The sequence below is a fragment of the Opisthorchis viverrini genome (assembly GCF_000715545.1).
Source record: "Opisthorchis viverrini unplaced genomic scaffold opera_v5_1, whole genome shotgun sequence".
In the NCBI taxonomy this organism is placed as follows: domain Eukaryota; kingdom Metazoa; phylum Platyhelminthes; class Trematoda; order Opisthorchiida; family Opisthorchiidae; genus Opisthorchis; species Opisthorchis viverrini.
In genome coordinates, this window is record NW_008751657.1 from 1,722,916 (window position 1) to 1,748,176 (window position 25,261).

The 25,261-nt window shown below is 45.9% G+C and overlaps 1 protein-coding gene across 1 annotated transcript; it reads left to right on the top strand.

Annotated features, from left to right (window-relative positions):
- Positions 1-2,211: 2,211 nt before the first annotated feature.
- On the top strand, positions 2,212-25,261 carry T265_00021 (hypothetical protein; the record flags this gene model as incomplete). The annotated part of the gene is made up of 7 exons (XM_009163678.1): positions 2,212-3,020; positions 6,858-6,993; positions 7,038-7,274; positions 16,503-16,738; positions 20,054-20,288; positions 21,852-21,965; positions 25,171-25,261. The coding sequence occupies 7 exons, from the start codon at positions 2,827-2,829 to the stop codon at positions 25,189-25,191; spliced, it is 1,173 nt and encodes a 390-aa protein (XP_009161942.1).

The window sequence follows — 25,261 nt, forward strand, 5'->3', positions numbered from 1 at the left end:
GTTTAACTTCAGTTCCCTGAGCCATGGTGATTCGAGTTCCAGGGTTTGACGGCGGGAAGGATAAGAGAGGGGTTGGACCGAGGGAACAGCTTTTTCGTGAATGAGCGTTGGAAAGTTTCATTTGTGAGTCTGCAACTTTGGGTTTACAGTGAGGAGAATGTGAGACAGACTTTCACGATTGGTCTTACGCGTAACTTAAAAACTGCAACCATTGTGTCAGGAGGGTGACAGGAGCGCAGTATTAAAAAACTGAGCCTTCGTGCTCTGGCAGCTTGAAACTGCACCTGATTGATTAAGCCAAAAGTGCAGAAATATCTTAGGTTGGAATCTTTTATCTCCGTGGAATGGGTGATAGGATTTCCTTTAATTGTGAAAGCGTCAGCCGGGTGAGAGCAGCGGTAGGAAGTTATGTGGGATTTTGTGGAGGAGGAGCTTAAGCCAGAATCATTTGTCCAGCGGGTCAGTGAGTCTAAGTCTCGCTTAATCTGGTGAAAGGCAAGAGCTGGCACAAAGGGGGGGATGTATGTGCGATTTTTATGTCGTCCATGGAGAGGAAAGCCTTACCATGGGATATGGCGCTGAAGACGTCTTTGATGTACAGTAAGAAAAGGGTGGGACTGGTACACATGCTTGGATGACTTCACTAGTGATCGATAGTGGGGATGATTTTGTGTCCCCGATATGCGTTTTTGCGTTTTATCCGATAAGTAGGAGGCGAACCACTGAAATAAGATTCCAGTGATGTCAACGGTACCAAGTTTGTGCAGCAGGGAGGCATGGGGTACCTGGTCAATGGCTTTTTGAGTGTCCAGGTAGATTAGTACAATGGAGTATCCAGCGTCGTAGACTGCTGTCCTGGTCTCAAACAAGTGGAGCTGGCAGCCACTTACGGATCTTTGGAACAGGAATCCAAACTGCCGGTCATCTATGGCATTAGTAGCCAGGAGAGACTTGTTCAATGGACCTTTGATCAGGGGCTCAAGGGCTTTCATTAGGAGGGAGGTGCGGTTGATTTCCCTGTAGTTGGAAGGAGTTTTCCTAGAACCAGATTTGAAGTGCTAGTGGATTATAGATTTCTTCCACTGGGATGGGATGATTCCATAGTTTATTAAGTGGGCAAAAGATTTACTACAAATATTCCAGTGTTTTTGCCCTATTGTCTCAACACACGCGGCGAAAGACCGTCGGCCCCTGGCATAACAGAGTTCTTAATTTTAGAAGAAGGGGTGAAATATCAGCTTGGGAGATGGTTATATTACTGAGAGTCGGTTGGCTACCCTGACCATTAAGAGTTTGGAGAGATGCAGCAGTGAGAAAGGGTATGGAGTTGGGAGGAATGGGTAGGTAGCAGCTGCAGCGTTCAGATGTTCCGCAATATTGACAGAATCAGTGGTGAAGCCAACATCTGTGAAGCGCAAACAGGCAATAGAGTGTTTGTTTGGGATACAATGCCTACGGAACAGCCGGCTGAGTGATTTGGAATTGGGAGGGGCTCTGATGACGGTGCTCTCTTCTCGGCGTTCGAGAGATATCCGCAAGGATTATCCGTCATTAGAGTTTATTGATATGAATTGGTAATGAGAAATCCTGAGGTTTCCGATATTCTCTGCTAGCCCAGTGTATTTTTGCATCCAAGGTTTTTAATAACTTATCGTAGCCAGAAATATTGGAGTGAGAACGTTTGACAGGAGAAACAAGGTGAAGTGCAGTCAATAGGTTTTGATAAGAGATGCCACAGACACGATGGATATTTGTCGGGAAGAATTCATCCCAATCCATCGAAAGCCAGCGTGGACGAAAAAGACAGTAAAATATCCAGATACTTTTCATACGTATCTACTATCCTGACAACCGTCTGGCCAGTCACTAATCCTCTTCTGTCCAATGCCGCCCACAATTACTATTTTGTTTCGTTCCAGTTCGGTTTTGATAGTCGGCCCATAAATTCGGGAATTGAATTTAAGACCCTATGCCTACCCATCCCCAATCGAGTGTATACCTAGTCACTGTTGTCCCCCAATGGCAAACGCTCAGCCTTCGCACATCAGAGGAGGAAGTTTCAGATTCCCCCATGTTTGGGTTAACTTGAGACCCTCAAGAGTGCATATGGCGGAAAGTTTAACATGTTATTACGGCTACCGTCGGCACCATATTTAGGAATTGAACTGAAGGCAAAAAGCTGAGCACCGAACCTGCATCATTGTTTGTTTGCACCATAGTGAAGAGAGGGTGCGTTGATTATTGTGCGGGACTTTCGTATTCCGTCGTGATGACAAGGGTGGCGCAGACTTCCGCTAAATCCGCTGGTAATGTGGGGAGTGGACATAAGGAAAATCAATACACTGATCGCGGGAAGCCAGCGGCGATAAGATCTAGCAATATAACTGCTGCAAAAGGTGTGATCCCTACGTTAATACGCTAAATTCTCTGCAGCCGTTGCCGATGCAATTCGTACTAGTCTTGGGCCAAAAGGAATGGACAAGATGGTTTGTTCGCTTCTCCTGTTTTCATTTCTTAGATACAAGAGCCGAAAGGGGACGTGACAGTGACAAATGATGGGGCGACGATCCTAAGGCAGATGAAATTGTTGCACCCGGCTGCAAAAATGGTAGAACACTCTGGTTTCTTATTCCTGTTCTTTTGCAGCTCGTCGAACTTTCCAAAGCGCAAGACATTGAGACGGGTGATGGCACAACCACTGTCGTCGTGTTAGCCGGAAGCCTTCTTGATGCATGTTCCAAGCTTTTGAACAAGGGTATCCATCCTACCACGATTTCCGACGCATTTCAGCGGGCTGCTGTGGAGGCCTGTGCAATCATCGACAACATGGCAGTGCCAGTCAAACTGGATGACATGCAGCAACTAATCAAAATTGCGACGACCTCCCTGAATTCTAAAGTAGTGTCTCAACATTCGGGCGCGCTCGCGCCGATAGCCGTAAAGGCGGTGCTTGAGGCCGTGGATCCCAGTTCCCCTCACACGGTTACCCTTGACGATGTTCGTGTTGTTAAAAAGTTGGGGTGAGTACTTAACTCCACCTTTGTTTCCCATTATACTTCACCACTTCGTTATGCTGGCTGATGTGTCCTTTGGCAGCTCTTTAGTCTCTGGTCATCATCGTTAGTGTTGACACTGGTGCCTCTCTCTGAACCCAAAGTATCTGTGTTGGTCTTGTGTTACCGTAGTCGGTTGTGTTTCCCGTAGTTGGCTCTGCCGTTTGTCTTCGTCGCAAAATCGATGGATCGGTAGATGCACACACGTAAACTGGGAAATGTCGGAGAAGCTGGACTCGCATAGACTCCTGTGAATTTTTGAATTTCAAAAGGTTGTCGATTTTCGCGACAAGGAAACCTCTTATTCGACAGCATCCATACGGATAGTGGCTGGGAAGTCCGCACTCCTAATTGGTGGGAGAATATTGCAATGGGGTTATGGGTTTTGCGCACAAAATGAGCAATTCAGGGTGTTAAAACCATGGCAAGAAAACCTGAGCCGGTAGATGAGTGTCCAAAAATGTCCGTTTGTGGTCTTTAATATAGTGTCCTTTGTTTCTCCGTGTTAGTCAGAAGACGCATTGAATGGGGCAGTTGGTTAATGGAATGGTCCAATTAGTGAAATCTACGTGGGAGGCGCCGGGAGTACCCTGGATTTTGATCGTCAGTCGCAGAGCTCCAATTTGTGTAGGGTTTTTCTCAGTTACCGCTCAACTAAAAGGCGCATCGTTTTCGTCCAGTGATCGACATACATGGCAAAAGTGTTTGTGACAGCGGATTGAAACGGTTGAAAACCATGTACACAGGTGTCAAATCTACAGAAATATGAGACGGAGAACCAGGGACGAACCTAGGAAGAACTCAATCCTTAGACCGTTACCAACTGGACCCTTACTTTCTTGAAGACGGTGTTGGTTGGATGAATTTGTGAGTATGATTAGTCCTCTGTGTCCTCAGGTTTGTGGGTGCATGAGAACATACGAAAACTTCTTCAGAAGCTTCTGCACACTGTCCAATGACCCAAGTGGTTAGAGCGCGAATTTACGGACTGGAAGGTCCGTGGTTCGAACTCGACCTCTGCCTCTCGACTTCTCATACCTAGGCTTGGGCAACCTGGCAGTATCCCAGCCCTCGTGCAGCCTTGGGGTGGCATGGCAGTGGTCCCGAAAAGGTGTTACAGCTGAACGATTTTTTTTACACAATGTGATGCCCGGCACTGATGCCGACTCTCCATACTTCTGCAATATTGAGATCAACAAGATAATGAAATTAACGCTGCGAGATCCCCAATACCCTAGTTTTCAGATGGCTGCCAATCGAAAACATCGATATGGAATATGTAGACGACACTATTCTCGTCTTCAAAGGGGAGATTGCACAGGTGTTTTTGGATGAATGGACCAAAGTCACTGCGTCCTTCCGCAAGCGCTTAGCACTTACCACTCCACTTATAATCCAAGAAAGGATATTCAAATCTGTGGAGTGCTTTAAGTATATTAGAAGTAGTATTAGGCCTGATTATAGTGCGACAAAAATCGCCCAGCTATAGCACCCGGTGCCTAGCTGCCATGCTGCCCGAAGGAAGCACGGGGACTGAGATACTGCTAGGTTGTCCAAGCCTAGACAGGGGAAGTCGAGAGGCAGAGTTCGAGTTCGAACCACGGACCTTTCGGTCTGTAAATTTGCGCTCTAACCACTTGAGTCATCTCGCCCCCTTTAGTGTGACAAATGATGTTGATAACAAATTTCTAAGGCTCGGGTCGCGTTTGTTAATTTGAACATCATGCTGCAGCTACGAGTTGTAAGACGTGGCTCCTGCCTATGGCGGAATGAGATCTGCTCAAGTCTTCGGTCACCGTGATCTCAGGACCGTAATTCGTGTAGTCTGGTACCGTCGAATCCTCAATGGAATAATTGAGAAACGAATATTTGCAGCAATGAATTTAGTCAAAGGATGTGTCTTGTACCAAAAGCTGTGGTGGTTCAGACATTTATTGCGCATACCAAAAAGAGTGCTGTTTTCCGTGCCGAATTCAAAGTGGCGCAGGAAGAGCGGTTGCACTTTGACTTGACAGAGAGGTAGGAAAGAGATTACGAAAAGTCAGGGTACTGTGGGTACAACTCGCCTTCTAGGATGGGGTCCACTTGGTCACCCCCTGTGCTACAAAACGTTGATGTTAGTCTTGTATTTTTTGCCGTCAGTTCCTTTCCTAATCGAATGAATGAGCGGTGTAGACACCTCAGAATTATTCTGGTAAGCCAGCGCTGAGTCGTCTCCCATCAACTTCTATTCCTTTCTTCACAACAGGACTTTCAATTAACTTATGATTGTACGGCGGTGAAGCATCAATGTTGGACATTGATGTTGTGTTGATGCTGAATGAGGTCATGGGATATACTGATCCCACCTGGGGACCATCCAGGAGTGGTGTAGAAAGTGAATGGACAGTAGAATTTAGACCTACTTCAAGATGGCGCATCAGAGTTGCTAGGCGCGACCAGTCATCGCAGCTTGTGTGTTCCTATCTGCTTGACTAGTGGTAGGCGGACTTTCCGACTAAGCTCTGTAGGTTGTACCTCCTGAGGCTTTTGTATATCTGGCTAATTTTATGCCGTCCGGCTGCATCTTAAGCTATCGTCTTCCTGTGCTGTATGCTCACCGAATTGGCTCCCAATGCCATGTGATAACAATTGTTCATCAGTAACACCTTTTGGTGTCCACCTGCCACGTCGCCCGAAAGTAGCACGAGGGCTGAGATCCTGTCATGTTGCCCAAAACATTTACTGGAGCAGCTGAAGGATGAGCGGTGCTATATTCTGTCTAAATGCGAGCTAATCGCAGTGCTGATCAGCCGATCATTGATGAACGATGAAGTGCCAAAGCTACTAACTGGAAGGTTGTGGGTCGTAGACTTCCTGGGGTTTCGTGAGCTTCGCAGTGTTTACGATATGGCTGAAACAGCTGTACGGTGTTTCTCAGCATAGATTGGCTTTATTCACAAGACGAAATCTTCCTTGAGAACCTCAAATTCTTATTGCCGACGGTGTATTTAGACACGGTACTACTGATAAGCAGCTGCTGGTGGGCACAGAGTTGGAAAAATTGTCCACCGTCATAATTACCCTTTGCGCCCGAAGACGCCTCTGATGAACTGAGGTCTCCAGCCTGAAGATCAGGGTACTGTCAGACCTTTGTCCACTGGCCAAACCGGTAAAAAATCCCCGTGGATTCTACTTAAGAACCATGAAGTTGAACTGAGTAGGTCCGAGGTTCACAAGTCCTTCCGCCCCGATAAGGTCTTGTCTCTCCGCGATAGTCCTATTACCAGACCAATTGACCTCTTAATCCTTTCGCAGTAAGCAGGTCACCCCTTTGAAGGCCCATATTCTTCTGAATTTCCAAGTACTTTCTCATTTTTCCTGGCGGAATATATCATGTGTAAAACGTAATGCGTAGGCCAAATTCCTCAGTGTGGCGATACTTCAGTTCTGCCTTTTGTGGGCTGCTGGCGTGGGTGTTCACGAATGCCGCAGCCGTGATTTAATTTTTGACTCTAAAGAACATCGCATAATTGGATCGATTTCTCTACGTATAAGAAGCTGTGTTGTGAACAACTCGACAGTTTCCATGTTTTCTTGTCTTGTGTTTTCTTGTCTACAAACTTATGAAAGCGAGCTTGTGCCGACGTTCTACATATGACTGGACTGAACTGCTCATGAGCATAAAGATAACCAGACCGGAAGAGACTGAGAAGCGATCGGCTCCGCTAATTCTGTTTTGCTCCTGTCTCATATTTAGGCTTTGACCATTTGTATTTGTTCCGGTTCACATTTCACTAAATTTTTCCACCATATCTTTTGTAGTGGTACTGTGGAAGATACAGAATTGGTAGACGGGCTCATCCTGACCCAAAGAGTAGCCCCCGGTTGTGGCGTGAAGCGAGTGGAGAAGGCCAAAATCGGTCTGATACAGTTTTGTGTATCGCCACCAAAGACAGATGTAAGCAGATTTCGCCCATTTATTGACCACCTCTTTTCTGATAGATGGAAAATACCGTTATTGTTACCGACTACACGCAAATGGACAGAATCATGAAAGAAGAGCGACAGTATATTCTGAATATAGTGAAGGCTGTCAAAAAGGCCGGTTGTAACGTACTTCTCATTCAGAAGAGTATTCTTCGTGATGCGGTCAACGATTTAGCCCTCCACTACTTCTCAAAAATGAACATCATGGTTGTCAAAGACATTGAGCGGACTGAAGTTGAATTTATCTGCAAGGTAATTTGTTGATCTCTTGTTTGTTCTCATCTGGATGTTGCGGTTTTTTGTTTCCTTCCAACTGTCATAACGATGTACATTCAGCCATTTCACCGTTCACATTTTCACAGCCAGCTGCACCGCGTCTTCAAAAGAAATTGATGTTATCACCACAATACTCCCAGATCAACTGTGATTGTTGGGTAGTGATACATCAGTATTCAGCACTGATATGTTGTTATTCATTAGTGTCAATCTTTTGAGGAACAAAAGCTCCCATCACTATCGGCATCAACTCTTGTGTGTTTGCCTTCCAGCCTTAGCTAGGATGGCGAAACTTAACTGTCAGACCCCGCACTGTGGTTGGCAATCAATTGGGTGTTTGTCTAATGATAGCGGGAAGATACATCACTTACGGTTGACTGGGATATCGCTTTCGAAATTCACTGCTCATGCTAGCGGTGCTGATCACCTGTTCTGTGTTTTCACCACCTTGCTAACTGCGCTTGTTTTTTTGCAAAGGCTGAGGGCGCACTGCCAATTAAAATGCTATGGCGTCCCCGGAAGGCAATGCACCCTCTGACCTAGCGACTGGAGTCACTTGAGGAAACCTCTCCATTGGTTAGTGGAATGAATGCAATTTGTCCACTACCGCCAGCCGAATTGTCTGGTTACGAAAACTCCTCGACTATCGATCGGATATCTGGTGGTTTTTGATACACATCGAGTCCAGATTCCTGGCTCGGGCGCTCCCAGTTTAACGGACCAGTGAGTCAATCAGGTCTCCACGTTGTTGAGATTATCTGAATTGACCATGCTTGTAACGCAGTCATCCTACGACCCGATAGCCACAAAGCATGTATTAGTTCATTTCAAAGGGACCCCCTTGAACTTTACTGTGGTAGCCGTTTGCCTCACCACGTCAGTATCACACCGAACCATAAGGGACAATTTCTATAAACAGTTGCAACAGGTGGCCAACAAGAATTCGAGACGCGACATTTTGATGATAGCGGCTGCTAGAATTCTCGGATTAGTGGACCAAGCAATAACACGCTTCATATTCTTGGTCGGTCTGAATTGCGTTGGCGCCGCGAAAATGGTGCCGCGCTCTGGTCTTGCCGCAGATGAGACATGTCCTCCAAGTTCCATCAACATTGCATTACTCGGTCGCCGGGATGACCAAAACATTTTAGCTATAACTGCTAGTTCGGACGCTAAAAGCTCTGTCCGTCCAGATTACCAATGGGCTTCGATGAGCGACCAGTGGACAGCTTTGAAAACTATAGCAGGCCATTGTGAACTAGATAGGTTCTATCCAACGGCATCGCAAAGATCAGGTATATGGGAACATTCATGTTTCCAGAAAGTCTGATTTGCGCACAAGGACTACATCACATGCCCTGAGATGCTGTGTCACCGATTGGGCATGGCATCAGACGTGGAATCCGCTTCGAAAGTTGGTCATTTCGGAAAATGCTTTCGCCCCGTACGCGTGATGTCAGGAACCTTTCGGTCTTTACAACCTTTGTTGCAAAGGGAAAAGTCAACAACCTTGACAAGAAAATGAGGCTGTGGATGGAATTTTCCACACAACTACCAAGCCCGACGGACTGGTGAACGATGTACTCTCCCCATTTGGGAAGGCCAGAACGACGTTTGTGGTGTCGGCCTGACTTCAGCTTGGCTCTCAAGGGTAAAGTGTACGGCGCCGTCGTCTGTTCTTATTTCATGGGTCAGGAACGTGGCAGATGCGTACATTGACTCGCTTCCTCCGAGGCATTACACGGGTCTGGTGGTTGCATGGAGTCAGTAATGCTGAAATACCAGATGGTATGGGGGAAGGTTCACTCTTCCTCGGTTACACTCCACAGGGTGTGCTGGTTAGACCATCCACTTCGTGTGCCAGAGGATCATCTACTTCATAAAGCCTTCTTCGCCCAGCCCTGCATCGGATGGAGACGACCAAGAGGCGGTCAGTCCATGACGGAAGGTCCGTGGTTCGAATCTGACTTCGTCTCGACTTCTCCTGTCTAGTCTTCGGCAACCCGACAGTATCCTAGCCCTCGTGCTTCCCTCGGGTGGCATCGCAGCTAGGCACCGAAAAGGGTGTTACGGCTGAGTATGGCTGTGAGACTTGGCCTATTCAAGCAGCGGAACTGAGACGTTTTCAGGTGTTCGACAATCGTTGTCTCAGAACCATAGCTCGTGTGGTTTGGTGGCTGCGAATCCGTAACGAGGCAGTTAGAAATCGCGTTTTTGGTTATGCAACGGGTACTTCCATTGAAGAATGTGTCCAGCACCAGAAGCTGCGTTGGTTGGGACATGTGTTACGTATGCCGAACCATCGTTTCCCGAAGAGAGTGCTGTTTTCCATGCCCAACTCAGAGCTGGCCAACCCTTGACTTGGCAGAGGAGTATGAAGGGAATCACGAAAAGCTTGGGTGCTGTCGGTGCTACTCGCCTTCCAGAATGGGGCCGCGTGATCCTCACTGTGCCTGGTTGGAGACACTACAAGATATGGTTGCTAACTGATGTCAGTGGCGTTCTTGTTGTCAGTTTCTATCTAAATCGCCTGAGTGAGTGGAGGTGTAACCATCTCGTAATGATTATGGTAAGCTAGCACTAAGTCCCTTTTCCGTCGACCTTTACTCTTTTCTCTACAATAAGGCTTCCAAATAAATCATGGTGGTACGGCAGTAGAGCATCGGTGTTGAAGACTGATGTCATGCTGTCGGTGATGATGATGATGTTACAGCTGAACGATTATTTCGCTTCATACTAGACAGAAATCGATTTGTTATCAGTGAGCAGACTGAGTCATCGCCTCCAATCAGTGAACCTAATTCTCTTATTTTCTCCTAAACCTCGGTGAAGAAAGTTGTAGCAGATGGGCCCCGGACTCCAAAACCACCTACGGCGGTAGTGCTAGTATGTACTAGTGATGCCTTATTGCTAGTGATGAAAGAAAGCGTTCAGCTGTAGCACCTCTCCGGTGCCTAGCTGCCATGCCACCCGAAGGAAGCACGAGGGCTGGGATACTGCCAGGTTGCCCAAGCCTAGACAGGGGAAGCGAGTGGCGGAGATCGGATTCGAACCACGGACCTTCCGGTCAGTAAATTCGCGCTCTAACCACTTGGGCCATTTCGCCCCCTTGCTGGTGATGATGGTGGTGATGAAGCCATATTACGACGCCAATTGATTCGGAGACAACTGCAACCGTCAAATTATAAAGAACAGAAAAGCTCCCAAAAAGACGGAATATAGTCGATATCTGTGAATCGTGCATCTCGCCACTTCATGCACTTTTAATCTGGGAAGTTGAATGTGTTCTCTAAGATTGAGGCACTTCAATTTTACAGTCGATCCCCTCAAAAAGCAGTGAAACAGTCCAGCATAATTCCCGCGAGATGATTTTGAATTGATGTTAAAATATTTGCTTCCCTTGTGCTGCAACGCTTTCTTCCAGCAGGAGGTACACACAAGGCCAAACCCATTCCGTGAGAAACCTCACCAAATATTCTTTTCGGCAAACATAAGAACCTCGACTCGAATTCCTGCAGCACGCTCCGTAAACTTTCAAGCTGTTTGATTAGATTAAACGTGAGGCACCCTGGACAATTTTTTTGGCTGACGGAATCCCGTGCAACGGTTAATCTGGTACATCCCTTAAGATCTATTACCCACCAGTGAATTTTGCTTCTCAGTACGCGGCGAAGAGGGTTCGATATCCTATCTCTCATACGACCGGTACTCATCAACTTCACTGTCGATTAGTCACTTGAGGGGGCATTGTTAAAATACTCTGGTGTCCAATCCCCAAGCCTTTATATCTAATTTGGGATAGGTTGATGACATCGTTCAGTTTGGTGGGAATCGGAATAAATGGGAAGTGTACTAGACACTCTACCCTGCTGCACAGAACTCAGAGGATGTTAGAGCCCGAAGTACCTCAGTGGTTAAGGTGACAGCTGACGGACCGGAAGGTCCGTGGTTCAAACCCAACCTCAGCATCTCGGCAGCTCCTGTCTAGACTTGGGCAACCTGACAGTAGATAGACACCGGAAGGGTACCACTGCTATACGATTCAGAGAATGGGGAACATCTCAAAATTTGAGGGAGCGCAAGTTCACTAACCGCAGGATCCTTGGTTCAAACCCGACCTCTGCGTCTAGATTTCTTTTTTTGGGGGGGCTTGGGAAACCTGGTACTATCTCAACCCTCGTGCTCTCGGGTGACATGACAGCCAGGCACCAGAAGGGTGTTACAGCTGGACGGTTTTATTTATTGTCTTAATCTCCACGGTCATGTCCGCGTAGCCTGTCAAGTAATGGAACCGGTTACTGGCTTCGTGTGCATCGATCCCGCCACTCTGCCCAATCGGCAGGTTTGGGAAGAGATTCGGCTTGTGGAGATTGCTGGGCATGCTTTTATACACTTCATGGAGAAGTACCTGGACTATTCTACGCGGGAATCCAGCCACTTCTGACTTAGGCCTGCGAAACCTTGCCTCAAGCAGCAGAGAATAGCCAAAACCTGAATGTCTTTTACCACCGACATCTCCGAGTTCGCTGTCCAACGGTGATGCCTGGGACGTCACAATCCACTAATCCCACCCCGACTCTTACACCAGTGACTTCTGCAGCGGTTTGAAATCTGTTGCGAAGACGCGGTGCCGAGGTTGCCATACAAGCTTTGGCCCTCTAAACCACGTCAGTGGTGACGTTTTTTCGGAGGACAACCAAAAACATGTATGGTGCGGTCAACGGCGAACTGCAACAACTTAACCTCCCCGAATTCTACAAAGCTCGTCATTGCATCAACGCTATCTGTGCAGATCTAGCGATCGGTCGCCACGCGTGAGTAGCCTGTATTCGGGACGTTTCTAAAGCTGGCCCATCTTGTCTCAGATTGCCTTAAAGTGAAGCAAGGAAGTTGCTTTATTTCAGAGATGGAAGTAGTCCTACTTAACAAAGGTAATTTAATTTCGCAAGCATTCCCTACGGAAGCAGGTGCTGATCTTTTTCATGTCATGACCCCTCTGTAACTACGAAATGGCCGGTAACCGCCAAACTTTCGGTTAGTCTGTCACTTTGACTCACCACTCTGTCAGTTCATCATGCAACAGAACTCACAGTTCTGTTATTATCCACTCTTTTTTTAAACACGAGACTTTATTGATATTTACCTTCACCATATCGTGAGTTCTTATTGTGCATAGCAACCGTGTTCGTCTTATTCACAACGCAGGTCCACTCGCCGGATTGTTCAGCGTCACCTGCGTGGATCGGAATATGTAAGCTGGCATTCGCTGCGTCGTGTGGTGCTGCTACGCGTTTGGCCTGCTTCTTGACAGAATTATTTGAGGAAAGGTGTACCGCTGCTCACTGTAGACAGTATTCGCATCCTAATATCGTGACGAATACTTTAGGTAGGGTGTTGTTAAGGTACCACCCACGTTGAATCCAATCATGGGCATCGTTCATAATGTCCTTCGCGGTGCTGAAATTATGGTTTGAATCAGTAGGACCTGGATGTTTGAGGAAACGTCTATCGGTTTGCCAAAACATCGGTGCGCACATTTGCCACAGCATAAACAGCTACGATTGCGATCCCATCTAGCAAAAGTACAAGCACAAGAGTCTCGAAACTGATGATCACCAAAAACGTGCTTCAACAGTTCAACGATTTCTGTTTCCATCGACTTCGCTCTTGTTTGAACGGTCGTCCTGTCTTGGATCGGTCTTCCTCGTTAATCCACACTAAAAAGGAGGCAAAAAGGAACATCAATCCAGCCAAAACAGAGTTACTTGGCTGCCTGTTCCTCTTTCGGTCCTCTATCACTTTGTATAAAGGTTGTCTTGCCAAGTTTACCTCATACATACCCATGTGATTGATTGCTTTCCATCCGTAACGGATCCTCCATTGCTAGTATTAGATCCGTAGTCGCCACTCGATAGTAATTATACTACTGTGGTGGCACGTGCAAGCCTCAGCTACCGGTGTAAGGCAGAGACTAAGGTCAACGGGAAAGTACCCAGAGTCCGACCTAAATATGGCGGCATAAAGATTAGCACCAGAACTAGTTTCTTTTCACACCAAAATGCTGACGTCATCCATTAATTGCTTCACCTGTCAGCAGGATCCCGCGCGTAAGCTGTCGTAACATTGACGTGCCATTTATGTTGGAATGAAAGGCCGGGTGGTGAATCATTAGTTGGATGGCTGTTAGCACCGTCTCGTAGTACGAAATCATCATATCAAAAGCTGCCACCTCCACGTGGTTATTGCGTTTGAGTGCTGCCATGATTCCGTGGTTTCATTAGCTTGATCTCTGTTCTTCAAGGCACAACCATCGAGGCAGAGCCGAAAAAGAGCGGTCAAGCAAATAGAAGTGAGCTTCTGCACTACAAGTAATCGTATTGTGAGGTGCCTCTTTCAGCAGGCTTGCTGTAAAGATAAGGCTAATCACCTGCTTCAGACACCTTCAGAGTATCAGCGTTCAGCGGTTCATCAGGATGCATGCCAAGACTTTGCGATACGAAGGCTGATGCCTAATTAGTTGTCCCTTCCCTGTCGGCTTCGCTTTCCCTTGGGCAGTGATGTGATTCTTGTGTCATTGAACTCTTGGGATAGTCCGAGCTTCTTGGATTGTGCTAATCAAACGAGCATCCTCTTCTTTCATTTCGGACATTTCAGCAGGTAATCCCTCTTATCCTGTTGCCTTTCAAGTTTGCAGTGCACACGCGCGAAGCACAACCGATTGTGTAACCAGCACGTCGAATTTTGTTGATAAGTCTAAATAGAACAAAGCGCCGTTTTAAGTGTCAACGCGCCTGATCAGGAATCTGCCATTGTGGGCAATATGTAATACACATCAGTTAAGTTGGTTTAACAATCCTCTGTTTCCAAACCTTGGGGCTTCACACCCTCCGGTCCTTGGAAGTCCGCCTCCGATTGTGAATCATTAAGTTTCTGCCAGAGTAAACAGCGCAGACGAAGGTATTTATTGGTTTAAGGGTGAAATATGTTGTTACTGGTTTCCTAGAATTTACCAATCTGACGCCATTTTGGGGTTGGACATTTGCGATAAACGTGTTGGTTGATGACTCTAATTGTCTTTCCAGGCTTGGGCGTCCCAGCAGTAACTTAGCCACCACACAAACGCTACACCAGTAAGAGTTGTCTCCTACTGCGCGTGATGACATCAGCCTGGACACCTTATTCACACTATTATTTCCTGCCTAATCCTAGCTAATATTTAATGTAGGCACATTGGATGTCTGTGGAGGACTGGCACTAGACCTCTTTCCGTTTTCGTTCTTCTCTTAATCAGAGATCTTTATCTAAGTAAATTGAGCTGGTTGTATGCTGACTGCTGTCGATGGGCTGTATCTGTTACTACCGGAGCCTATCCCGACCAGTGACCCTCAGGTCATCTATTTCGCCTGATCGCCCTTCCGTACTGCAACTTAGTAGAATAATACCGCTGGTGTGTTGCTGATACTGAGGAGAGGGACTGGCGTACTTTGTGTTTCTGGTATTGTGGGAGTGTCCTGCCAAATTCTTTTTAGGGAAATTCAATGATCGCCTTGAACCGTTCAGGTCTTTCGCACTTCTGGTTACCGTACCGGAACCTGTTTCATCTACCTAGATCTCATATTGTTCGCTATCTCTACCAGTCTGCTATAAATGTCTAAAGCTAGTCATGGCACTGCTTAGCACGGCTTTCCCAATTCAAATCGAGACGAAATTTATGAATGAAATATCGCCTGGGTGTTGAGCTTCTTGGTCAGAATGTTTCTTTAACAATTGTAACCTCAGTTCTTGATTGACCTCGTTTTGCAAACATAAATACGATTTGCACCATTACCCTTCGAAAACGAGCCCGGTCGTGCGCAAAGTAGACTTGCCCGCTAAGTGAATGTCCGGATATTAATAGATGATCTACTTCAAAATATCGTCGACAGACTCAGGAACTTCGTGTAGATGAGTTGAAATATTCTTACTGGTGGTAGCCTACACGAGAATCTACTTTCAAGGAACAGGGTACCCAATTTTTGCGCCAAATCCACATTTTCAATCTAGAGTACTCAGCTGCTGTATCTGGGCGGGTAGCTCCGTATTGCGTTGTCCGTTTTTCTCTGAATCTTGAAAACTACAGCGACTCTCAACTAAGAACCATCAACCCAAAGCAGTAGTCACAGCACACAGAGCATCTAAGTGATCATTGCAATGAAAGTCACCTGTGATTATCATATTCTCTGGGTGAATACGAACATGGGACTTGGTGTAAAACGCCTTTCCCTCACACCATTTTCCTATCTGCCTCATCACTCACAGAAAACGATGCTTACTGTGAACTCTCGTCCGTTGGTGGCCGTAATCCTTTGCAGTGATCTTGTAGATGGTTCGGTAACAGGTAACTAGCAGCCATCGGAAGACAGATATCCCTCTTTGACGAGTAAATCAACTTGATGAGGCCACGAAAGTACACCTTTTCCGCGTTCGAGAACTGTTCGCAATTCCCATGCGGGTTTCAGTGACAGTCTCAGCCAAAGGGTTAATGTATCAACGTTCTTTTTCCCCATGAGTACATCGTTAAAATGTTTTATTGCGCTCTGAATTCGTGGACAATCGTTGAAAATGAGGACGCCTTCGAATGTGGAATTATCTGTTGCGAAAAACGAACAGGGTGGTTACAAGCTGTCTGATACCAAAGCAAAAACCTCAGTTGTTCGGACTTATTCCTGGGCTTCATTCGATGTTTGAATATTTAACATGAACAAACAAACTCTGTGGAACGCATCAGTCTTTTCCAAATCAGCCTTCGGTAAGATGTCGAGTCGATGTCTAAAACTACCTTTAACCATATATCATTCGCACCTTTCGTCACTAGTATATACCATCACACCGGCAGTTCACCTCTGCTTAGAATAATGACGAATTTTTGACAGAATCAATTCGATATTGCTGCATGAACTCTTGGCTGGAAGGTCTGGTTCAAATGCGTTTATATCTCCATTAGCAACCTGGCATCCGTTCAGTCCTCTTTCTTCCAGTGGGTTGCATGGTAGCTGGGAATTAATAGTAAGCCACTATGAAGTAGTTACTTTTTGATGTCGAGTATGCTAATCACCTTTGTAGTCCGCGTGACTTAATAGGCGTTCTTGTGTAATTATTGGAAAACACGGTGAACCCGGACGCATTTTTATGCTCTGTAATTTGACTTCTCTGATTTTACGCCAGACCTTACACTGCACACCAATCGCCAGTCTGGATCATTTCAACCCAGAATATTTGGGTTCGGCAAACTTGGTTGAAGAATCTGAAGCAACCGCTCGATGTGTTCGTATCACTGGGATTCAAAATAAGGGTCGTACTGTGTCCATCCTTGTTCGAGGCTCAAACAAGCTGATGTTGGACGAAGCAGAACGATCGCTGCACGATGCACTCTGTGTCATCCGCTGCTTAGTCAAGAAAGGGTGAGCTCGAGTACTTTAACTTTGCCCCACATCGTCGTATGTTGGCTCCTGTGACTTCAGTTATTCGAAGTCCTTGCATTTACCTTCTCCCCGTCAGTATGTTCCTACTCGCTTTAGTCTTTTACTTTAACTTTTCTTCAAGTCATCATTTTCCGGTAGCTTGATTGCTAGTACTATTTTCTTGATCATCAGTCTTCAATTGTTGCGCCTTACCTTTGTGCTCTTCCCAACTTCCTCGGGGCACTCACTGATCATGATTGATTAGCTGAGTCACACTGCCAAGTTTAGTGTGCTAGGTTATTCTCTTAAAGGAAACTACTCACAAGGTTGCTGAAAACTCTCCTCTTTAAGATCATGTCCATAAAACCCCATGATTTATTACCAACCCCTTATGAAACCGATAGAAGCCATATGCCAACCAACTTTAGGAGTACTGTTCAATATGACGCTATTCTCTTCCACGCTACTGAGTGTAACTGATTAATAATTGGTCATTGTTCTGTGAGTTTAGTCGGTGCCACTGCTGGGTTAAGACAGTCGATTCGTCCAAGTGTGTGGATATCCACTCCACTGATGATCGGGTGTTCTTTCAGCTTCGTGCAAAAACATTTTAAAGCTGGAGAATGCTCCGTGACGTAGGTCGAGATTACTCAGGTCAATCGAGCCTTTATTAATCCTCTGCCGCTTTGTGGATGCGAGACCTGTCCACCGCAGTGAAAGGATGCGCGAAACGTGAAGGCAGCCGAACACTGATGTTTGAAAGATGGAATCTTTAGTGAGGCGGTCTGACACCACTGTCGCCGTATATCAAAATTGTCATCCGCATCCAGCACCGTGGTCTATAACGGACACGTACTCCATGGGCTGAATACTAAACCTTTGAGGAAGTTACTCACTCCAACCCCTCACTAGGTTGCCATAGTCGTCGAACGGAGCTGCCATTAAACGAGGCGTCCATCAGCTTGGCTTGGTCTACAATATTCTATGCCGAGACGGGATTTCAGATGTCACAGATGGATGAGTATGTGCAGCTGGAGTACGCTGTATTCCTTAAGAACCTTGCAGCAACAATGTAAATTTGGCCGGATTTATGACTGTACACTTGAACCTTCAACAGTCGACACCGTGTTCAACTCCTTTGACCAACTACTCCAGCGCGTCAGTCTTAGTCGGTTAGTTCTCTCACTTTATGACCACCTTCTGTAGAAACAAGGTCTAAACACGTTGGTCGTCAGTTTCCGGTCCAATATCCGGTTCTCTAGATTGCCAGGAGACAAAAGTTCAATCCTTCTGAATAGACTGTTGAGGTCTAGGTTCCCCATCTTTCGAGGGCTAGTTTGGACTGTTCGGTATCCGATTTACGGAAAACTCGTCCATATCATTGTAGTCAACATTACTGAATCCCTCTGGAAAAGCGCAAACATTGTGAAGATGTTTTCATCATGATGTCAGAGTCGTGAACACAGTCCTCTTGCCCGTACTCATTCAACGCATTCTACTGTTTTGTTAATGCACCCGCGTCCTTCAGCTAACGGGTTTGGTGCTTTTGAGTAGGGACCTTGTTCAACTGTATTTGATAAAAGACAAGTTGATGAATAGCTTATTTTTGTACATTTTTCACTTTGATGGGCAGAAATTATAGAACGAACTAGCAAACAGTTGACCAACGAAGTTAGCAGATATCTTCCAATTTGTCAGTACAAGTGACTCGTCCAGCGTCACTCACAAGATAATATTGTCTCTGGACATGCTATCTTTATTCACGAATGTACCGTTAAGAGGAGCCACTGGCTGGTTGCATCAATTCGTCTATGCTGATAAGGCTGATGAAGGCCTCTCCGCTGAGCACTGAATCACTTATTTTGCACTAAAAACGCGTGGTTCAAGTTTCACGATGCTATTTGCCGTCAAGAAGACGGAACAGCAATGAAGTCCTCTCTAGGCTTACTGTATCGTGACATATTTATGGTATAACAGTCAACCGGATCACACGTAGTATTACCTGCTACTCGAAGCACTCTGACAACGACTCTAGTGGCATGGATGAGTGCGTTTCATTGAACATGTCAAAACATAACCACGATCGAAGTAAATGTAGCTCCATCCTTTCTATAAGTGTTTCTTGAACGGCCAAAACAATGACTCCATACGGCGCAGCACTTTTCACAACAAGACTTAAAGCAGACGATAGTTTCGTGCATTAGCGCAACCTCGTGCTTTCTGAGGCAGTGTCCAGGAGTTACACGGCGGTCACAGTAAGAAGTGAAATGAGTGAAGTCAAAGGTGCTTTAATGCGAAGCGCTTATTTCAAGTCACTTATCTTGAAGAGACACTTCTTGCATAAAAAGCTCCTACAGTGAACAAGAAAGTGGTCTTCATGCGACTCCCACATAAGGGGAATACAATAACAGCACCTCATAAAGCATCTGCTTATCACTGTCTAGGTTTTCTTAGGCGACGAAACCGGTTGCTACTTTTTCAGCAATTCTAGTGGTTTGTCTAAAGCGGAAGTGACAGGCAACCACGTCTTGCAACCGTGTTCCTCGACTAAATCCAGAGGTTTCCATGGATCGAAACTGATATTTGTGTTCTTCCTTACTTGTGCTAAGGGAAAGCCTCATTTGGAGACCACTCATTAGCTTGTTCGGAAAAACCTTCCGGAAATCTCTTACACAGTTTTTATGTGGAGTGGTACGTCCTAATGTTGAATCCTACACGCGCCGCCCTTCTGGCCTCAGAATAGAACATAATACTTCAGGGGGAAGTCGGAATTTGGTGCTTTCCTACATTTTGTTGGTATAATCTAAAGAAAAAAACATTCCGAATAATCCAATGTAAGACCGTTAGACGTTGCCTGCTAGCCACAGCAGATGGCGCAGTTCGGCAGAACAGCTCCGAGTCTTCGTCATCTAACCAGCTCAATTAACCTCGTCAAACGTAGACAAACTCGCTCCTTTCATCCCGCTGATAAGGATCTAGTGGAAATCGACTAGTCCCCAGTCGTGATGTTTAAACAACCCTATAGGACGCAGCAACTTCATGTTTTCATTTTGCTTACCGGTTTAGCAAAGGTGGTGTGGTATTGACGGAAATAGTACGTTTATCAATGAGCTTTCTAATGTATTTGAGTGTAACGACTCACTCCCGATCTTACAGTCTTCAGATGCTGGACAGATAATCGCATGATTGATTACTTTCTGGAAAAAGTGTATTGCTCAGTCGTGTTTTTTCCTCCGTGTTTTTTATTTTTTGTTTGCTCGTTCATTGAAGTTGGGTCTTGCCCCGAGAGTTGTTCAAGTACATTTTATGTTCCAGTGCACTGGTTGCTGGTGGTGGAGCTCCAGAAATTGAAGTGGCCCAGAAGTTGGCTCTGCTAGCCAATACCACTCCCGGATTAGACCAGTATTGCTTTCGTGCCTTCGCTGATGCCTTTGAAGTGGTACCGTACACACTGGCTGAAAACGCTGGTTTAAATCCAATACAGACTGTTACGGAACTTCGTGCGCTCCATGCTCGTGGGCAAGTCAACGCAGGAATTGATGTCCGCATGGTGAGTTGACTGTTATGACTGCTATGTGCCATAACCACTGCGGTTCAGAGCTTTCTACTTATATCATGTATTTGTATCTGATGTCAACCCCCCTGCATAGCATACTTTTCGATCAGCCATGACCGACCATTTCACTATTGCCTCCAACCAGCAAAGTCAAATCCTGGTTGTTTCTTAGTTACGATAACTTCGTAGTTAGAAGATGCATAAAGTGCACAACCGAAAAAGATACGCTCATTATCCTGCTTAAAAGTTGATGTCGCTGCGACTTAAAGCTCTTGGCTGGGTTGGTAAATGACTGGTTACCTGACATTCGTTTAATCAACTTTGGTTTTACGATTGATTGTATCCTGGAACCTTCAGTGTTACTACGGTCATGCCCGAAGTTCGGCTCGAAGACTGCCCCTGGTTTGGTTGTATCACTTGGCCTTTGTGTACCGCCGGCTTACCTCGTTCGGTCGTCCCTGCTTGCAGTTGCAGATTAGCTGAAACTTCCAGCTACTTACTAAACCTTCAGTAGTTAGTTGAATCACTCTAATTCTAAGTTATCCCCCCTTGCGCAACATGACAACAGATCAGCTCTAATGCTTCCCCCGGCTTAACCATGTGCTGCCCATCGAAAGAGTGCCATGGGTGTACAATTACTTTGATTTTTCTTTGCTTGCTGTTTGTCAGTTTGATTTTTATCCAACTGCTTGCAGTCAACCGTCCATCGCCTCAACCCAAAAGACTTGATTAAGTCTGACGTTTGTTGGTGTAGACCAAGAAAGATATATACGCGCCGCAGTGTGCATGCTGGCCTAATTCTGCGCCAGAAAACGTTAGGGTAGTGTTCCTACGGTAATCACCGAGCAACTTTTTTCTACGCTGAAGTTCAGGAGTCTTTGGGTGGAATGCAAAGCAATTAACTTTACCCCGACTTCTGGTGTTCTCGAGCGAGGTACTTGCTTTTTCATACATTTTTTCACATAGTTTCAGATTTTATCATGAAACTTTGAGAAGGCTCCATATTTCATCAAATTTCTCACAGTACTTCAGACCAAGATACAGACTATGATTATCTCCATGAGAAGACTTTTTCAGCAGTTCCTCTGACAGGCCCCCAAGTGCTTTACCCATCTGCTGAACACTATTGTCAAGAAGATTCCTGATAATAACCCCAGAATGCCCAAACCTATTGAGTACCTCCTCCATCAATGGGGAGGCCGGCAAGCATCCAAGCCAGTCAATCACTCAATTCAGCAAAAGCTTGTGAGTGTTCAAGCACGCAACGGAAGCACGACGGACTATGATAAGTGTTGGGGTATTTCGTAGAAGCACGGTCGGTATTGATGGGCATTCACTAAATGCCTATCAGGCAGCCTGGATCAGTGTCGAAAACAGCTCGAGACCGTTGTAACTTTTGCACCTGCTTGTTTGCAATGAAACTTGTGTTCTTTGTTGGCGGGTCTTTTTCCGGCACGAAGGCAGTGGAGTAGGGGCAACAGTTAGGTATAACGTATGCCCATCGATCATTTAATCTGCACTACAAGCGCTGTTCATTATCTGCTTTGCTTATTTTAGGGTGCTGTGGCAGATATTCTTTCCCAGGATGTCATGCAACCGGTTCTAGTTAGTCACTCGGTCGTGTCGCTGGCAGCGGAAACTGTCCGTAGCATTTTGAAGATTGACGACGTGGTAAGCAGCCATTGTTTTTACTGGCCATCTACGCTGCAGTGTTTCTGTATCATAACTTACCACTCCAGTAAATATTCCATTCTCATTGTTTGATCTGTTTTAGTGAGTCCTGCAATCAGGTATCTCTCCTATCATACAACCCTTCGTTTGGGAACCGATTTGTCTCGCCGGGCTAGCTTCAAAGTACTGAAAGTTTAGTAGTTCACTGAACGGTCCGATACCGCGATCTCGCAGTAGATGACAACACCCTTTTAGTGTTTTGCAGAAGAAACATCTTGAATGTCATAAAAGCTGCAGCCCTGTGGTTCCTAAGTTTTGTCGGGAACCCACAGTGATTTTGAATGGGTAGTAGTATCTTTGTTTGCCTCAATCCTGACAGTGGTGAAAACGCGTTACTCCTCACAAAAAGCTTTCATGTCCATCCTACAGCTTCATGAAACACGTCTGGTCTTGCTAGAAACACTTGCTTCAATGAGAGCTGGATACCTTTAGACTTTCAATTCATTGTCACATACGCCTATAGGACGTTCGCGGGTTTCCGCTGTCCCAGCCACCTACGACTATGTTCGCTACCTTTTCCAAACGATATCGGGTTTCCAAAGTACGACCCACTGAAACCATTAATTCGTCCTCGTGAAACACGTGATCCATCGAACTAGAAATCTGCCCGCGAGTAGTTTGCTCCTCTACGAAAACAATATCTACATAACCTAGAATCAGCGCAGAGAGACGGCGATAGAATGGATCTTGCAATGATTGATGCAGTACGAAGACCGAGTATAAGAGGCAGGCTAAATGACTGACCAGTGGGCTAAAAAGTCCATCGACTGAACGCTTAAATCCTTTTCTTTGTCATTGTTTGTATTTCTGCTACTGTGCCAATATACTCAGATGACAAGTGCTCTATATGTTGAGGCTTAGTTACCCCACTCCACAATATCTATAAAAGTGGACAGGGATGCGACCACAGTCGTTCCGAAGTCCTCCCACCATCAATTTAGATCAGAAACTAGCAACACGAACGATCAACAGCCATATGTTTCAGTGTTTCGGACTATGCACTGGGAGGATCACACGGGGCCTATCCTGGAAGGCCAATTGCACCGACAGTACCCAGGCTTTTCGTGATCTGTTTGATGTCCCTCTGTCAGGTCAGAGGTTGACTACCTCTCTGTTGCTGCAACTCCCATTCGGGCAAGGGAAACAACACTCTCTTCGAAAAACCATGGTTCGCCGTGCGTAATACATAGCCTAACCATCGCAACTTTAAGTGCTGGACACATTCTTCAATTAAAGTCCGCGTGAAACAACTGAACTTTCGTTTTCTCCGCGGATTCGCTGGCACCAGACTACATGAGCTGTGGTCCTAAGACAACGGTTGTCAACATGAGCTGTGTCCTAAGACAACGGTTGTCAAAGGCCTGATGATGTCTGGATTCGGCCGCCCGCATAGCCCTCATCTCAACACCGTATCCCAGCTCAGGGATATGCCACTTCGCCACCATTTTTGTCTCAAATTAGCAAACCCGACCCTGGTCTTGGAGATTCGTGCACTGACTGTCCCAACAATTTCTAAAATACGTAAAGCACTCCACAACTTAGAGTACGACTGCTTGGTCTTTAAATAGCATGTTCAGTGACTGCATATCAAGAATAATGACCTTACGCTTTGTGAGTGCGAAGCGTCTGTTAGAGGATTTTGATCCGTTCATCTTGGTCTTCTTCCCTTCCTCGAGGACAAACTCGATGTCGTCTGCATATTCCACATCAAGGTTTTCGTTGACTGAACACCTTTCTGAAAACCTCCCAACGTTCGCCTTACTATCCCGTTGATCACGAAATTTAATACGAATGGATAGGGTAGACATCCTTGTCGACCACAGCTTTGCGTGCGGAAGCTCTTGAAGAGCTCATATACTGCGTTCGCCTTATTATCTCGTCGATCACGAAATTTAATACGAATGGATAGAGTAGACATCCTTGTCGACCACAGCTTTGTGTGCGGAAGCTCTTGAAGAGCTCATATACTTTCAGACGCCTGAAAGTCTGTGAATACAAAGAACGTATTATGTCCAAACTTCCGAGGCATTCCTTAATGGGCAAACGTGTCAAGGAGGACAGACCGGTGCTGACAAACGTCTTGCTAAGCAAGTATGTTAGGTCAGCTGTGTCAAACGCCCCTTGGAAATCCAGGAATACTAAAATTGTGGGCTGTTTGTGTGTGGGGTGGTTCTAGCACCCGAGTGTGGTGATTATTCTGGTCAGTTTAATCCCTACCAGACTGGGGTATTATATATATATATATATATACGTAAGACTACCAGGCTGGAGTCCCACCTGCTGTCGAGCTCCACAGGTCATCGTAAGGCGATGGGTGACGCATGAGTTTCAGTATTACCAGTCAAGTTGATCCCTCTGTATTTACCACCATGAGCTCCTTTTCTAAAAATGGACACTACAACCGATTCCTCTTGGTTGTCTGGGACAGTCTCCTTGTTCCAGATAGATACAAATAAATCAGACAGGTCAGGTCACAGGTAAATACTTCAGAATGTTGGTCCGAAATAACTTACAAGTTCCTATGTGTAATCGAGGGCCCATCCCAAAAGAGTTGGCATTCGTCCATAGCGTTCATTGAATGGCACCTTGTGGTTTTTCCTAAAAGACCTTGCCAGGCTAAAACCTTCGTTGAGGCCAGTGTTATTTTGTGTTGATTGGTGGAGGTAATGCGTCTGATACGAGAGCAGGTCGTCCGAGAAATTTTGACTTAGTCAACATACACTCCAGAAAACCTGGCTTTCGTTTTCCTTTCCATAGCGAACTTGTGTGATACCGCCACTATGAAGCTAGTTGAAGTAGAATCGCCCAATGGACACTGAGCGTGGGATACTCTAGGGACTTCCGCGAAATTGAAGCTAGTGCTGCACCACCCCTCCCGTGATCTTAAAACCAGTCCACCTCGTCTTCTGTTTCACTTGACCTTGAACTGTCTGTTTGGTTGTCCCCAGATGGTGAGGTGGCAAACCCAACTTAATAGACCACCGTCGACAGCCTGATAAGTCGCCACTGTCTGCTTCGTGCTTACTGTTCTTCTAACTTTGAACCTAAGGCTTCTACACGCAGGTCTTGTGTACCTTTTCGTACCCTCTATGAAATAATTGTCAGTCTTATGCATCTAATGTGAGTTGTTTCTTTCTCTTTTCAGATCAACGCCGTCAAAGCTTGAGGTTTGAACACCCCGTTTGGCACTGCCGTTGTTAATTCACTAAATCGAAAATAAGCTTTGAATGATACCG